This window comes from Dendrobates tinctorius, unplaced genomic scaffold, assembly GCF_039654945.1.
Source record: "Dendrobates tinctorius isolate UK_male_01 unplaced genomic scaffold, ASM3965494v1 ptg000054l, whole genome shotgun sequence".
NCBI classification, from domain to species: Eukaryota; Metazoa; Chordata; class Amphibia; order Anura; family Dendrobatidae; genus Dendrobates; species Dendrobates tinctorius.
This window is the reverse complement of record NW_027361722.1, coordinates 14,202,713-14,219,564: the sequence shown is the minus strand read 5'-3', so window position 1 is coordinate 14,219,564 and position 16,852 is coordinate 14,202,713. Positions and strand designations below refer to the sequence as shown.

The following is a 16,852-nucleotide window of genomic DNA, read 5'->3' as shown; positions in this document are numbered from 1 at the left end:
CGGAGGCAAAAAATGTTAATTTTTTTTTTTTTTTAATACAATAAACACAACGTTTCAAAACACAAAGGACTTTTGGGATAAAAATGAGTTATCAGTTAACGTACTTTAATGGCCACTGTCCGGATATTGATGTGTATATGGGCAGCTTCAGAAATCCGATTTACTGATGGACTCCATTTCAAAGGTGCTATTCCATTGCTTCAAAAGCCGTCAGACCTGGCAGGTATCGTCCTGATCATTGGTCCCGGATGCTCGTGCAACACTTCCTCAGTCTTGGCCTCTTAGTGAGAATTGTCAGATGACACCCTTTAATTTTGTCAAGAAGATCCTTTAAGTTTTTATTTCTGCCCCCCCCTCCAATCCCTACATCCTGTTTTGCAATGTTATCACCTATTTCCTGGGACCATTCGTCCCATATACAGGAGGTAATGTCATCGTGTGGTGATGTCATCATAAGATACCTTTTCTCTGGTGTCTGATAAAGGATCAAACATGGGGTCACTGACACCCAATCCACAATCTGTGACGGAAAGAGGGAAGATTTAAACTCCCAAGAGCCAGAAATTGCAGCCCTATAAAAGCAAATATGGCCGACGAGAAGTATCTTTCTACCTGTACGCACAGAAAGGCCGCCACTTTGCCTTCTTACACAATGGGTAGAGCTCACCCAATGATAGAATATACAGATCCGTTATATGTAGTAATATCAGCTGGTTACTATTCAATCCCTGTTTTTTACCTTTTTATTTCTCCACGAAATGACGATTTTATAAATGTGCGCTCCCATGGCTAAAAAAATGGCGCCATTAGTGATCACAGGTTGTGTCTGGTACTGCAACTCCTCTCAATTATAGTAAATGGGACTGAACTGTAATACCAGACACTGCCTGAAAATTATGGTGGCGCTATGATGTGGTGGTTTTTTATTTATTGCTTTTATTATTTACAGGGTAAAAACAGTAAATTATAATACCCTTGCCGCTGTACGTTTAACTCTATGCGAGCCAAGCCTTGACTGTGTTTGCGCTGTATTGTAGGTCCAGCTCGCTGGCACGAGTTTACAGGCCGCTGCACAGTCCTTAAATGTACAGGTAAGAATCGTAGTGATGCTCGCTGGGGGTCTGCCATTTTTGCTGGAGTGCTGAAATCTATGCACATTTTACTGATTTCTCAGCCATAATCTTGTACCAGTGGCTTCAGCTCACAGCACATTGGTGCTTATTGCAGAATGTCAGGGATGTGCCGGAGTTGGCTTGAGTCTATACCGCAGCTGCAGATCATAAAGCTGCTTCAGTGGACCCATATAGAAAGAAGGCCATACGTTCGTCCATCAGCTTGGTACCAGCAGGTGAAGCAGTCTACTAGAAGATCTATCTCTTGTTTTTAATAAAGAGTTAAACACCTTCTAATAAAGCCTGCGCTCTCCTGATTCTGACGCTCTTTTCTGATTTGCACTGCGTCGCTCCATTGCAGAGATATTCACATTTGTCTCTTCTGGAGAGCAGTAGGAGAAATCTCTGCTCGTAGTGCAACTGGGCGTTTCTTTCGAGTCTTCTCTGGGGGCGTGTGCTTTCTCAGATGCTGCCAATCACAGCTCTCAATCTCAGAGGCTGCTGGGCTACGATTGGCAGCATGCAGAAGGTTGGAGTCAAAATGCATGCCCCCAGAGAAGACTTGTGAAATCTCTCGTTGTAGTGCAATTAGGCGTTTCTTTACACTTCACTCCCGAAGAAGCAAATTCAAATATCTCTGTAATGGTAGTGGAGTGACACAGGGCAAAATGGAACAGCGCATCAGAATCGGGGAGAGCTCGGGGATTATTAATAGTGTATCTTACCCCCCCATAAAAAAATAAATGATCCATCTTCTTTTAAAGGGTTATTGCCTGTCCATTCTTACGGATCTCTGGGTGACTGACCTCGTGATATTTCCTGTGTTCCAAAATTTTGGCATACACACCCAGCTAATGGTAGCCATACTAGTTGCCACCCGTTGTCGGGTATGCCAGTGCTGAAGAAGTAGCCTTCTCCTCTCATGCAGTTTTCTTTTGTGAGCTCTCATCTGCAAACATTGGCGAGTCGGGGGGCCGCATACCCAAGACCCCTTTCCTCACCAGACTACGGTCACCCAGGCCCCCCCACCCCACTCCGAAACTGTTTTTTCCCATTTGTCACCACTTAAGCAAACAGGCGTCAATGCCAGTGCTGCACCGAAACCACGAGCCCCCCCCCGCAGATGGTTAATGGAGCCCCTGCGATAAGTCGTTGTCGGGAGAGGTCACACATTGTTCTGCATAGGACGCGGCCAATACTCCTCTTACCTATTTACCAGCGAGGCCTTTCACAGACGACGATGGATTCTGATCACCCCCCTGACGGCGCTGAAAGGAAGGTAGACCCGGAGATACGGAGGGGGCCGAGCGGTTACTATGCAGCTACAGTGACCTTCCATTTCCAGTGAAAGAAGCTTGAAAATTGTCTGTCGTTGCCATGGTAAAACTTTTTTTTTTTTTGGTCACCCCCCCCCCCCACTCCCCTCCACGTCAAGAGGGATGTTGGCAAACAGGCAGCATCTCTGGAGCGCAATGTTTACCGTCCTGTACTGTAATTATCTCCCAGTGACTGGCAGAATTAATCAGAGCTTTATGTTAATTAGTCAACTCTGCAGTCCCTGAAACAGGTGGTGGAAAATATGCAAATTAATGCAGGATTCAAATGCTCGGCCTAATTACCATAAAACACAAGCACCCGCTCCTCTCTCCCCGTCATCTATCCTCATGACTACAGATTTTCACTCAGACCTGTGACTACTCCCAGTCGCACCTTCTATCCATATGCAGCTATGTAATAACGCTGCATTATATTGTTTCCTGTTATCAGCCTGAGTATAAACATGATTATCATAATGATGATCCCCAGCAGGACATGGCAGAGGAAAAAAAAGCCTCCCACATGTGACACAACTCACGCCGTAATTATTCTCTAAGTAATATATAAGGGGCAATTTATAAAGAAAATCGGATCAGATACCATAATACTGCCCCTATATACAAGAATATAACTACTATAATACTGCCCCTATATACAAGAATATAACTACTATAATACTGCCCCTATGTACAAGAATATAACTACTGTAATACTGCCCCTATGTACAAGAATATAACTACTGCTCCCTATGTGCAAGAATATAACTACTATAATACTGCCCCCTATGTACAAGAATATAACTACTATAATACTGCTCATATATACAAGAATATAACTACTATAATACTGCTCCCTATGTACAAGAATATAACTACTATAATACTGTCCCATGTACAAGAATATAACTACTATAATACTGCCCCCTATGTACAAGAATATAACTACTATAATACTGCTCATATATACAAGAATATAACTACTATAATACTGCTCCCTATGTACAAGAATATAACTACTATAATACTGTCCCATGTACAAGAATATAACTACTATAATACTGCTCCCTATGTGCAAGAATATAACTACTATAATACTGTCCCATGTACAAGAATATAACTACTATAATACTGTCCCATGTACAAGAATATACTATAATACTGCTCCCTATGTACAAGAATATAACTACTATAATACTGCTCCCTATGTACAAGAATATAACTACTATAATACTGTCCCATGTACAAGAATATAACTACTATAATACTGCTCCCTATGTGCAAGAATATAACTACTATAATACTGTCCCATGTACAAGAATATAACTACTATAATACTGTCCCATGTACAAGAATATACTATAATACTGCTCCCTAGGTACAAGAATATAACTACTATAATACTGCTCCCTATGTACAAGAATATAACTACTATAATACTGTCCCATGTACAAGAATATAACTACTATAATACTGTCCCATGTACAAGAATATACTATAATACTGCTCCCTATGTACAAGAATATAACTACTATAATACTGTCCCATGTACAAGAATATAGCTACTATAATACTGCTCCTATGTACAAGAATATAACTACTATAATACTGTCCCATGTACAAGAATATAACTACTATAATACTGTCCCATGTACAAGAATATAACTACTATAATACTGTCCCATGTACAAGAATATAACTACTATAATACTGTCCCATGTACAAGAATATAACTACTATAATACTGTCCCATGTACAAGAATATAACTACTATAATACTGTCCCATGTACAAGAATATAACTACTATAATACTGTCCCATGTACAAGAATATAACTACTATAATACTGTCCCATGTACAAGAATATAACTACTATAATACTGTCCCATGTACAAGAATATGACTACTATAATACTGTCCCATGTACAAGAATATAACTACTATAATACTGTCCCATGTACAAGACTATAACTACTATAATACTGCTCCCTATGTACAAGAATATAACTACTATAATACTGCCCCCTATGTTCAAGAATATAGCTACTATAATACTGCTCCTATGTACAAGAATATAACTACTATAATACTGTCCCATGTACAAGAATATAACTACTATAATACTGTCCCATGTACAAGAATATAACTACTATAATACTGTCCCATGTACAAGAATATAACTACTATAATACTGTCCCATGTACAAGAATATAACTACTATAATACTGTCCCATGTACAAGAATATAACTACTATAATACTGTCCCATGTACAAGAATATGACTACTATAATACTGTCCCATGTACAAGAATATAACTACTATAATACTGCTCCCTATGTACAAGAATATAACTACTATAATACTGCTCCCTATGTACAAGAATATAACTACTATAATACTGTCCCATGTACAAGAATATAGCTACTATAATACTGCTCCTATGTACAAGAATATAACTACTATAATACTGTCCCATGTACAAGAATATAACTACTATAATACTGTCCCATGTACAAGAATATAACTACTATAATACTGTCCCATGTACAAGAATATAACTACTATAATACTGTCCCATGTACAAGAATATAACTACTATAATACTGCTCCCTATGTACAAGAATATAACTACTATAATACTGTCCCATGTACAAGAATATAACTTCTATAATACTGTCCCATGTACAAGAATATAACTACTATAATACTGCTCCCTATGTACAAGAATATAACTACTATAATACTGCTCCCTATGTACAAGAATATAACTACTATAATACTGCTCCTATGTACCAGAATATAACTACTATAATACTGCCCCTATGTACCAGAATATAACTACTATAATACTGCTCCCTATGTACAAGAATATAACTACTATAATACTGCTCCCTATGTACCAGAATATAACTACTATAATACTGCCCCTATGTACAAGAATATAACTACTATAATACTGCTCCTATGTACAAGAATATAACTACTATAATACTGCTCCCTATGTACAAGAATATAACTACTATAACTGTCCCATGTACAAGAATATAACTACTATAATACTGTCCCATGTACAAGAATATAACTACTATAATACTGTCCCATGTACAAGAATATAACTACTATAATACTGTCCCATGTACAAGAATATAACTACTACAATACTGCTCCCTATGTACAAGAATATAACTACTATAATACTGTCCCATGTACAAGAATATAACTACTATAATACTGCCCCCTATGTTCAAGAATATAACTACTATAATACTGCTCCTATATACAAGAATATAACTACTATAATACTGCTCCCTATGTACAAGAATATAACTACTATAATACTGCTCCTATGTACAAGAATATAACTACTATAATACTGCTCCCTATGTACAAGAATATAACTACTATAATACTGCCCCTATGTACCAGAATATAACTACTATAATACTGCCCCTATGTACAAGAATATAACTACTATAATACTGCTCCCTATGTACAAGAATATAACTACTATAATACTGCTCCTATATACAAGAATATAACTACTATAATACTGCTCCCTATGTACAAGAATATAACTACTATAATACTGCTCCTTATGTACAAGAATATAACTACTATAATACTGCTCCCTATGTACAAGAATATAACTACTATAATACTGCCCCTATGTACAAGAATATATCTACTATAATACTGCTCCCTATGTACAAGAATATATCTACTATAATACTGCTCCCTATGTACAAGAATATAACTACTATAATACTGCCCCTATGTACAAGAATATAACTACTATAATACTGCCCCTATGTACAAGAATATAACTACTATAATACTGCCCCTATGTACAAGAATATAACTACTATAATACTGCCCCCATGCACTAGATATTACGACCAGTTCTGTTTCGTGCTTTGTGTGGTGCCGGTCCCCTCGCGTTCGTTCCTTTTCCCATCAGATTATATGCCCCATCGTGGTGAGCAGACGAGATATTGTACAATGTCTATATGTTTCCCAGTCTCAATCACTCACATTATGACACATAAATGGAAGTTTTGCAGGCTGAATGCTCCCAGGAGGAACACGTTCATGAGTGTTAATGCTTTTCTCCTGGCCGACAAATCAATTTGATCTCCTGTTTTGCTGCATATTCTTTGTGACTGCATGAAATGTCTTCATTAGGCAAAATTACGCAGCGTATTTTAGGGGCCTTGGTCTCTAAGGATGAGGCTGCACTTCTCGTCCTCGCAGACACTGATGTTCTCCGTAGTCGCTCTGAATAATCGCTCCACTGCGGAGTATTTGTTTATTTCCATGAAAGTCTAATAGCCGTTGAGGTGGTCCTGACTAGTCTGACAACCTTGCATCACCTTTTGGCACAAAACACTGGTGCAGGGATTTTATAGAGTTAGATTGGAGGTTGTGAGCGGACCACAGCAGTAATTTTTGGCATTTTAAAGCAAAATTGCCATCTACACTAAATTGTGCTCCTGGAGAATCGGGGTTTTGATGCACATTTTTTTTTTTTTCCTTTACGACACTTATTTGGGGTAGTTCCTGTGTCATGACTCACCCTCTCATCCAACATCTGTTGGAGATCGGTGCGGGGGGTCCCTGGCTTACGATAATGTATTGATAACCCTTCACCTACAAAAAGGTAGCAAACTTTATCATATCCCTAAGGCCTGTTTCACACTTCCGTTTTTGTGTCCGCCAAACGGATCCGTTTCCGTTTTTTGACGGAAACTGATGCAGACGGATCCGTTTTTAAAAAAACGGATCCGTTTTTTTGACGGATCCGCGGTAAACACTAATGTAAGTCTATGGGACAAAAAAACGGATCCTGCAAAAAAATGGCGGATCCGTTTTTTTACGGAAACCAACGGATTTTGACGGATTTGAAAAAACGGAAGTGTGAAACAGGCCTAAGTGATTATTGCATATAAGAATAAAAAAAATAACTTAAAATGTACTATTTTGTGTCTACAACAACTATGCAGATCTATCTGTCTCCATGGTTACAGTCTACAAATAACTCCTGTGTAGTCGGATCCGGCAGTCTTGCGTCACCTTATTATTTTGTCTCCTATTTTTCTGTCTGTAATCATGACAAGGATCAACGGACGGAAGTATGGCTGCAGAATCTGACTTAAAGGGTGCTTTTCACTGGATCTTTTTAATTTAATTTGCATTCTCCTCCAATTTCCACTGCCCGGCTGATTCTAGAACAGTTTTTCTTTCTGTTCTGTGCCCCTCCATTCCAAAGTTATGCCCTCCAAGAGTTAAGGTGCAAATTTTCCCTTCAACCTACCGGGCGTACACTATAGAGCTTCGCTGTGGGTGTGGCCGCGCACCGATTGGCCAGCTGAAGAGGAGAAATAGAAAAGGCCACAGAGGACTCCTCTAATACATGCTCAGTTCTTTGAAGGAAAGTTTCCATCTCTGTTTCTGGGGGGCATAAATTTGGAACGGAGGGCCACAGAGAAAAAAAGAAAAACTGTTCCAGAATCAGCGGAGCAGTGGAAATTGGAGAAGGTACTCTGTTTTTAAATAAAAAAAAAAAAATAAAAATCCGGTGAAAGGTCCCCTTTAAAAGGGTTTGTTTGTAGTCTGTAACCATGGAGATGCATAGGATCTGTATACCCAAAACGATGGTGACTATTTGCAAAGATGTTTCCTTTTGTGTTTCTATATTGTCTGTAGACAAAAAAGAAGGGATTGAACGGGAATGGAGTAACGTATGAGTGCAGTGCTACTTGTAGAATTTTGTAATTCCGTAACCGTGGAGACACACATGTTTGCACAGGAGCTGTAGACTTTTAAATTAGTAGAATTTTCCAACCAAGAATATAATAAAAGTATTAAAAGGCAGAACATGGGTGCATACACGTCCTTGAGGAAAACCTCCTTTATAGTGGAGTTAGAGGCAGTAAATACAGTAAAGTCGTGTGGTTTGTAGTAGTGTAGATCTGAAGATGTCGTCTCCTTGTGATATGATTGCAGCCGGGATTTTCATTAGTATTAAGTGGCCGTGTCGCTGAGCAGATGGCTACTTATGCAGCCGGCAGATACAAATATGGTGTCGCCCGAGCGTTCACCGCCCGGGCCGTGTCACGCGATCAACCTTACCGTGCCTCATTCAATTACCCGCACAATGCTAATCTAGAAGTGTGATGTAAGGATGATTTGTATCAGCGGATCATGTAAATGTCTCCTGACTGCGGCGCACTGACACGGCACAGGCTGCTGCTCCGGTGGGGACCTGTAATCCGCCGTCTGTGCTCCCCGGGAGGCCTCCATTGCTGGTTACATGTATCGATAACAATCTATAAGGAAACACACTGCATCAATGCCATACATTTTGTGTTTCTGTTACTATCTCTGCTTGCTGTTGGGGAATGGAAGCATTGCTGGCTTTTGGTCCAGAGGCTAACATCCATCTAACTCAGTTGCTGCACCACAACTCCCAACATTACATGCCCCCCTGTCCTGGAACGTCGGGAGATATAGTTTCTCGACCGATGTATTATTGAAGGTTTCTGACCCCCCCGAGTTATATCGGATTAGAGATTTCTCACACACGGATAAAAATGGGTTTTCAGCCTCTGGATTCGAATCGCAATGTTTTCATTCAATGACAGCAAGCAGGAGTTATGGAACGATGGGGGGGGGATCAGAACGTTTTATCAAAAACTTTACTCCAGTTTTGTGGCAAAGGGATTTATAGCGAGAGAAGGTGGATTGGTCCATTTTTAACATCACTTTTAATTTTCAGCTGGAATATCCCAAACCTAAACCCGCTTATAGGACAGGCCAAGATCACTCAAATTTATATAGGGGGCGCCTCTTAATAAATTTGTTGCATTGTATTCTGTCACTTTAAGACTGCGACTTATAAAACATCAGTGATGGAAAATTCCTCCCAAAGTTTCAGAAAGTTTTCCACCTTTTCATTTATGGGGAACAATGTACAAGTATCAAAAAGGACCCTGGTTCTCCAGCCGGGTCAGTAGTCCTGAGCCCTGCAGACCCTCTCCTGCCTGCTGGCATCCTCGGCGCCTCTTCTGGCATCACACCGGGATCGGGGATGCCGACAGTTTGCCAATCATTTTACTCAACTTCAGCATTTAGGAATGAGGCACACGATGCCTCATTCCTGGGATATGTCTCTGGTTCAGAAAGAAGATTATTTTTTTTTTTTTTCTGTATACAGCTCCTATGCTGACCTATGTGTCTCCATGGTTACAGACTACAAACAAATCGTGTGTGTAGTCTGATCCTGTTACTCCTCTATCTTTGTGGAGGAGCTTTAGCGTCAGACTACGCACAGGGTAATCTGTAGACATGGAAACCAAATCCCGGAAACAAAAGGGGAAGATCTCCGTGATTCGCAAGAGCATTGCTAAATCTCCCAGAAATGAGCGCTACTAGAAGGTTTCCTGACGAAGGACACATTTAGGGGGTGTGGAGGAGGTGTGGTCTGTGTAAAAGGGACTTAGATTTGGGGGGATAAAAGTTGCAAAAACATGGGTCTGTATCAGGGCTGTATACATAAAACGACATTTTTTAAAAAATTTTTTTTTAGAAAGACCGTTGTAAAAGTATACACACCCTAGCAATGAACCGCTGGTGAGGGGAGCTTGGGAAGTGCTTGGACTGTGTACCATGGGTATATAACGGGGCGAAGAGCTTCATTGAGTAATCGAGGCTTCTATATTATAGACTAAATTCAAAGAAGAACCCGGGGAGCCCCCGCAGGCAATCCAGCCTTCCCAGCAGCCCTCCTTGCAGGCGGCCATCCCCCAGACACAGCTTATGGTGGCCGGTGGACAAATCACTGGGGTAAGCAATGCCGATATACTGTTGATTTGGCAAACGTGTATCTGTAGTGTACGGAGGCTGGAGCTGCAGGGCAGAATGTCACACTGGGGGTGGGTGGGCTGTGTCGGGTGGTGGGGGGTCTTTTAAAATATATATATATTATATATTAATATTTTTATATATAAGTATTTTTAGTCCTTTGGATGCATTTACTTGAAATTTTCATGGACAGATGACCTCATCTCTGGCTCTAGCGCTCTTCCCCCAAAAAATAGTGAAAAGCTAAAAGCGTGAGTCACTGGGCGGCGCTGTCCATCATGGTCGCTGCAGGAGTGTCTGCCCTGGAGGTCCAGCCTTGTAGATGATTTTAATGTTTTACACAGCTGCCATGATGTGTTTTAAGGGGGAAAAAAACCTTTACATTTAAGGATCGAGGTCGCAAAGCTGTCTCCGGAGGACACAGCAAGTCTTATTGTATTGCATGGAGTTCTACTCACTTGTCGTGCAATACTGTGTTTCTCCAGCAGAGGCCACTGCATGAAAATTAAGACACTTGGTCAGACCTCTTCTTGTAATATGGGTCGTTCTTTGGTGATTCAGAAGCCTGACCTGTAGCAGGAGGTTGATCTTAGTGAGACGACTCCACGTATGACCGAATGGTGGTGATATTCCAGTTGAATTCTCCTCCTAGTGCATTAAATAAGCTTTGTTTGCTCACTCCGGAATATCCCTTTAAGCATCCTCTCGCCTATCTGCTTATATTCTATTACGTTTTGGTGCTTTTTTTTCTTCTTTTCTCAGCAGATATTTTTCACCCATTTTTTTTTTTTTTTTTTTTCATTTTTACTGGAAATAATTTTTGTCATGTAGACAGATTGATGCCTGATATAATTACTACTTCCAGACTTTATAGTCGTCTGTTAATTCGCCCGTGCCAAATGTGAGAACCGCGTGGATGTGCGGACCGCAATCTGTTCACGTAAAATGCAAAATTGGAAAGTAAAAAAGTGGCCACAAAAGTGACTATTTGGGCCTGTACACCTCTTATCCCTTATAATTTATAGATCTCAGTGAGAGATGATATTGATGTTGGGGCTGGAGGGACAGCGCCCCTTTTAACCTTAAAGGGATTTTCTTGTTTCAGTAAACTTCTGACTCCAAAAGGTTTGGTGTGCAATAATAATCATGCTTTACACACTCTACTCCGGTCCATCACTGAGTCTCCGCTCCGTTTATCAGCAGCGCTGCAGCCAGTCGGCAAGTTCAACAAAGGTGCAATGTAGACGGTGCGAGCTGCTGAGCTCAGTGATCAGCGGTAATATTGTAGATGTGAAGTCAGCGCTTCAGACAAACAAAGACCAGTGGCGGAGCCTCAACACTGGACCTGGAGAGGGTGAGCAAAGGGGATTTTTTTTTTCTTCTACACGGAACTACTGAAACTGGAAAACCCCTTTAATACCACAGTATCGCTGACCTTCTATATATTTAGGTGCGGAAACCAGTGCATTGTGGGAGCTCCTGAGATGCTCATTGCATTAAGAGAAGTTCTGATATCACAAGTCTAACAGCAAGTGGAAAAAAATTGTTGTCTTATTTCCAAGGTCCACTGGGCAGTCCTAATCCGTCTACTGGGCGGTCCTAATCAGTGACTGACTAAGTTAATCACTAAATAAGACCCACATTGCCAATTATTTGTCTCTGAAGAGACATCAACTGCCATCAGACCTGTGGACCATCCACAGTACAGGCATAGCCCGGCAGAATTTTTGATTTCTTGGCCTTTTTTCAAAGAATATGAATAACACAAACTTTTTCTCCACTCATGGTTAGTGGTTGGGTGAAGCCATTTATTGTCAGACTACTGTGTTTTTTCTTTTTAAATCATAATGACAACCCAAAACATCCAAATGACCCTGATCAAAAGTTCAAATACCCTGGTGATTTTGGCCTGATAACATGCACAGAAGTTGACACAAATGGGTTTGAATGGCTACCAACGTTAACATCCTCACCTGTCACCTGTTTGCTTGTAATCAGTTTGTATGCATAGAAGCTGAGTGAGTTTCTGGGATCCAGACAGACTCTTGCATCTTTCATCCAGCCACTGACGTTTCTGGATTGTGAGTCATGGGGAAAGCAAAAGAATTGTCAATGGATCTACAGGAAATGGTAATTGAACTGTATAATATAGGAAAGGAATACAAAAAGATCTCCAATGAATTGATAATACCAGTCAGCAGCGTTCAAACTGTGATTAACAAATGGAAAATCAGGGGCTCTGTAAAAACAAAACCACAGTCGGGTAGACCAACAAAAATTTTGTCCACAACTGCCAGGAAAATTGTCCGGGATGCAAAGAAAAACTCACAAATAACATCAGCTGAAATACTGGACTCTCTGAAAACTAGCGGTGTGGCTGTTTCAAGATGCACAGTAAGGAGGCACTTGAAGAAAAATGGGCTGCATGGTCGAGTAGCCAGAAGAAAGTCATTACTGCTCAAATGCCACAAGGTATCTTGCCTACAATATGCAAAACAGCGCAGAGACAAGCCTCAAAACTTATGGAACAATGTAATTTGGAGTGATGAGACCAAAATTGAACTTTCTGTCCACAACCATAAACATTACATTTGGAGACGGGTCAACAAGGCCTATGATGAAAGGAACACCATTCCTACTGTAAAGCACGAAGGAGGATCGCTGATGTTTTGGGGATGTGTGAGCTACAAAGGCACAGGAAACTTGGTCAAAGTTGAAAGAAAGATGAATGCAGCACATTATCAGCAAATACTGGAGGCAAATTTGCACTCATCAGCCCGGAAGCTGCGCATGGGACGTACTTGGACGTTCCAACATGACAACTATCCAAAACGCAAGGCCAAGTGAACCTGTCATTGGTTACAGCAGAAAAAAGTGAAGGTCCGGGAGTGGCCATCTCAGTCTCCTGACCTCAATATCATTGAGCCACTCTGGGGAGATCTCAAGCGCGCAGTTCATGCTAGACAGCCCAGGAATTTACAGGAACTGGAGGCTTTTTGCCAAGAAGAGTGGGCAGCTTTACCATCTGAGAAAATAAAGAACCTCATCCACAACTACCACAAAAGACTTCAAGCTGTCATTGATGTTAGAGGGAGCAATACACGGTATTAAGAAATTGGGTATGTGAACTTTTTATCAGGGTCATTTGGATGTTTTGGATTGTTGTTATGATTTAAAAAGCGAAAACACCGAACTCTCCAGCACTTTGTTTCCATCTATGTCTAGGGGTTTCTTGAAGTATGGTTGACGTCATTGTCCTGCTGGAAGACCCATAACCTAGGACGCAAACCTGTTGTGAACTCATTTTATGGTCTGCCTCTGGTTTCTGGTGAGGGAGTTAGTTGTGCTGACAGAGGAGTTGTGAGTTCTCTTTCCGGGCTCCCTCTGGTGGTGGCAGGAGGTAGTGAAGCTGTGCTGGGGCTGTGCTGAATTTCCACTCTTATGTCACTGTGTGTGCCAGTTTGCTTTTTGTCCCCTATTAGATTGGCCTCTTTTTGCTCTGTTCTCAGAATATGCCAGAGTGCTGATATAGTGGGAGAAGTCTAGTAACTTCAGGGTATTTTTTGCTATCAGAAGTGTTGGACATTTTTGCAGGGTTTTTTGGCGTGATTGCAGACAGTATCTTTCGTTTCCTGTCCTTTCTAGCTTGTGTGGGCCCCATCGTTTGCTCAGCCTATTTTCCTACCTGTGTTCGTGTTTTCATCTTGTCTCACCGTCAATACATATGTGGGGGCTGTCTATTCCTTTGGGGTCTGCTCTGGGGCAGTTTTAGATTTCCCTTTTCTTGCTTTAGGTTTATTTAGTCCTCCGGCTGTGACGAGGCGTCTAGAATCATCGTAGGTACGCTCCATGGCTGCGGTTAGTTGTGTGGTTAGGACCAGGGGTCTGAAATCCGCGTAGTTACCAACCTCTCTGGTTTTCTGTGACTTGGCTTGGGCTTGTTTTCCTCCTCGGTGACCCATTCATAACACAAGCCCAGCTTTCTGCTACATTGCGACCCAACACAGTCAAGGCACCCCGTGCCAAAGGCAGCCAAACAACCCCAAAACGTTTTTGAGCCACCACCATGTTTGACTGTAGGTACTGTTCTTTGTAGGTCTAATTCTGTTTTTGGTAAACAGTAGAATTATGTGCTTTAACAAAAAGCTATCTTGGTCACATCTGTCTACAAGACACTTTCCCAAAAAGCTTTTTGCTTACTCGCGTACATTTTTACAACTTGCAGTCTAGCTTTTTTGTCTCCATGTCAGCAGTGGGATCTTCTTGGGTCTTCTGCCATAGCGTTTCATTCAAATGTCGACTGATAGTTTGAGCTGACACTGATGCGCGATGAGCCTGCAGGACAGCTGAAATTTCTTTTGATTGAGGCTGCTAATCTACTATCTGGACTATCATGCGTTGCAACTTTTCATATTTCTCGACAGTCCACGTTCATGTAGATTAGCTACAGTGCCATGAGTTGTAAACCTCTTGATTATGTTGCGCATCGTGGACAAAGAAAAATCAAATTCTCTGGGGATGGACTTGTAATCTTGAGATTGTTGAACAATTTTGGTTCTCAAGCCCTTAGACAGTTCTCTTCTCCTTTTTCTATTCTCCATGCTTAGTGTGGCACACACAATGCAAAGATTGAGTCAATTTCCCAGTTTTAATCTGGTTTCAGATGTGATTTTTCATATTGCCCACACCTGTTGCTTGCCTCAGGTAGTTTGAACGGGCATCATATGATGGAAATAAAGTTGATTACGCGCAATTTTGGAAAGGTGCCCAATAATTTTGCCCTGAAATTGTGTCAAATTATGTCCAATTTGCCTTTTTTTTTTATTATTTATTTATTTTTTTATTTTTGTTTTGTTACAATCGGGGCTGTGGCGTCAGTGAGAGGAGGGGACTGAGGAGACAAACTTGGACTTAGTTCGTTCTCTGAATTGGAATGATATGAATCTCATTTATATATAACATACAATATAATAAAATTATTTTTGGATATTTACTTCAGAGGGAATACAGATTACTCCCTTTAGAAAAAACTTAGCAAAGATTGAGTCAACTTCTCCCCTTTTTATGTGGCTTCAGGTGTAATTTTCATATTGCCCACACCTGTTACTTGCAACAGGTGAGTCTGAACGAGCATCACATGCCAGAAACAAAGTTGCTTACTCACATTTTTGGAAAGGTGCCAATGATTTTTTTTGTCCGACCCATTTTTTGGGGTTTGTGTGGAATCATGTTCAATTTTTTTTTTTTTTTAAGACCGGCGTAACAAGCCGTGGTCTGCCTCTTTATTTAATGTTTTTCTTTTTTGTTTAAAGTGCCTGTGCTCCAGACCTGTAATTTTGCCGTCATCACCCAACGCCTGGTAAGATGTAAAAAACCCCAACACTGGTGGAAAGTAACAATCTGCTGCCCTGAGCGTGCCATTTATTTCACGCTGACATTTTTCGTATGTTACGAGAGATTATACATATTTTCCCGCACACTTCAATGTCGCTCGCGTCTCTCGAGAATGAACTGGAGCAGAAGAATGTCAATGATTCGCAGAGTCGTGCCTGGAACAACCGCAGCGATTTTCTTACTTCTCACCGTGGATGAAAGCTTGGCGGGAAATGCTTCATAGCATTAAAGGAGGTTGTAATCCTCATGAGGCTCCCTTACTACTCCGCGGTCACCTTTACAACGTTGGGAAGTTAAAGGGATGGTCTATTCTAAAACCGAAAGTTAAAAAAGTTGTCCCCAGTGTTTTCCTGGGTCCCTTACCTCGTCACGTTGTATAGGCTTTATATTCCTTGTGTTCGCTGTTTTCTGACTTTCTGGGCTCCCAACTTAACTCTCATGGCTCATTTTCCTGGGAAAAAATATGCATAGCAATACACTTGATTAGGATTTGGAGACTTTTGTTTTTTTTTGTTTACACAGAACGGGGGACACCGGACATGCAAATGGACCCAAGTCTCACCTCGATCTAGTATGTTTGTTCACCGCCGCTTCCTATAGTTTGACTTGAAACTCTCATGATCAGTGCAGGTCCCAGTAGATCAGCAAGCAATTCTTCTTTAAGAAGACAAATGCAAATGTCTTAGAATGATTCCTTTTTTTTCAGCCAGCTCTTCCTATATAAGCTGATCACTGGGTGTCCTTATTCCTGGGACCCTAATGGATCAAATGCAATCTGCAAGAAAGCTGGAAAGCAAGTGTCTAATTTTCCTGCAGCTCCCCCACAGGAGAAAAGAAGTATTACATGGTGTTTATACCAATGAGATTTGGATCCTCCAAAAGGAGACAGACTCTTGTCGCTGACCTCTAGTTCTGGAGTGACTGGTGCTCCACAAGCTCCTCGTTTTTAGGGACCCACGTGCCGATACAGTCTCCCTGTATAGACCAGTGCGCCCTAACCTGCGGCTCTCCAGCTGTTGACAGTCACAGGTCAGGGGGGATTCCTGACAGCTGGTTCTCCCCATTATATCTAGAATTAAAGCCATGTCTCTGGCTGCAGGAGGGGAGATGTGATGGTATCTGTCACCGCTCTGACTTCTCATTGCATTTGGGTTTTTATTAGGCGGTGTCGG

General features: G+C 41.1%; 1 protein-coding gene across 3 annotated transcripts in view; it reads left to right on the top strand.

The window, feature by feature from the left end:
* The window catches only part of POU2F1 (POU class 2 homeobox 1), a 112,180-nt gene that overhangs the window by 68,112 nt on the left and 27,216 nt on the right, over positions 1-16,852 (top strand). For all 3 annotated transcript variants that reach the window (XM_073577116.1, XM_073577119.1, XM_073577117.1), the window contains exons 4-5: positions 1,038-1,091; positions 10,149-10,268. In XM_073577116.1, the coding sequence (XP_073433217.1) occupies positions 1,038-1,091; positions 10,149-10,268 (174 nt within the window). The remainder of the gene's footprint in view (positions 1-1,037; positions 1,092-10,148; positions 10,269-16,852) is intronic.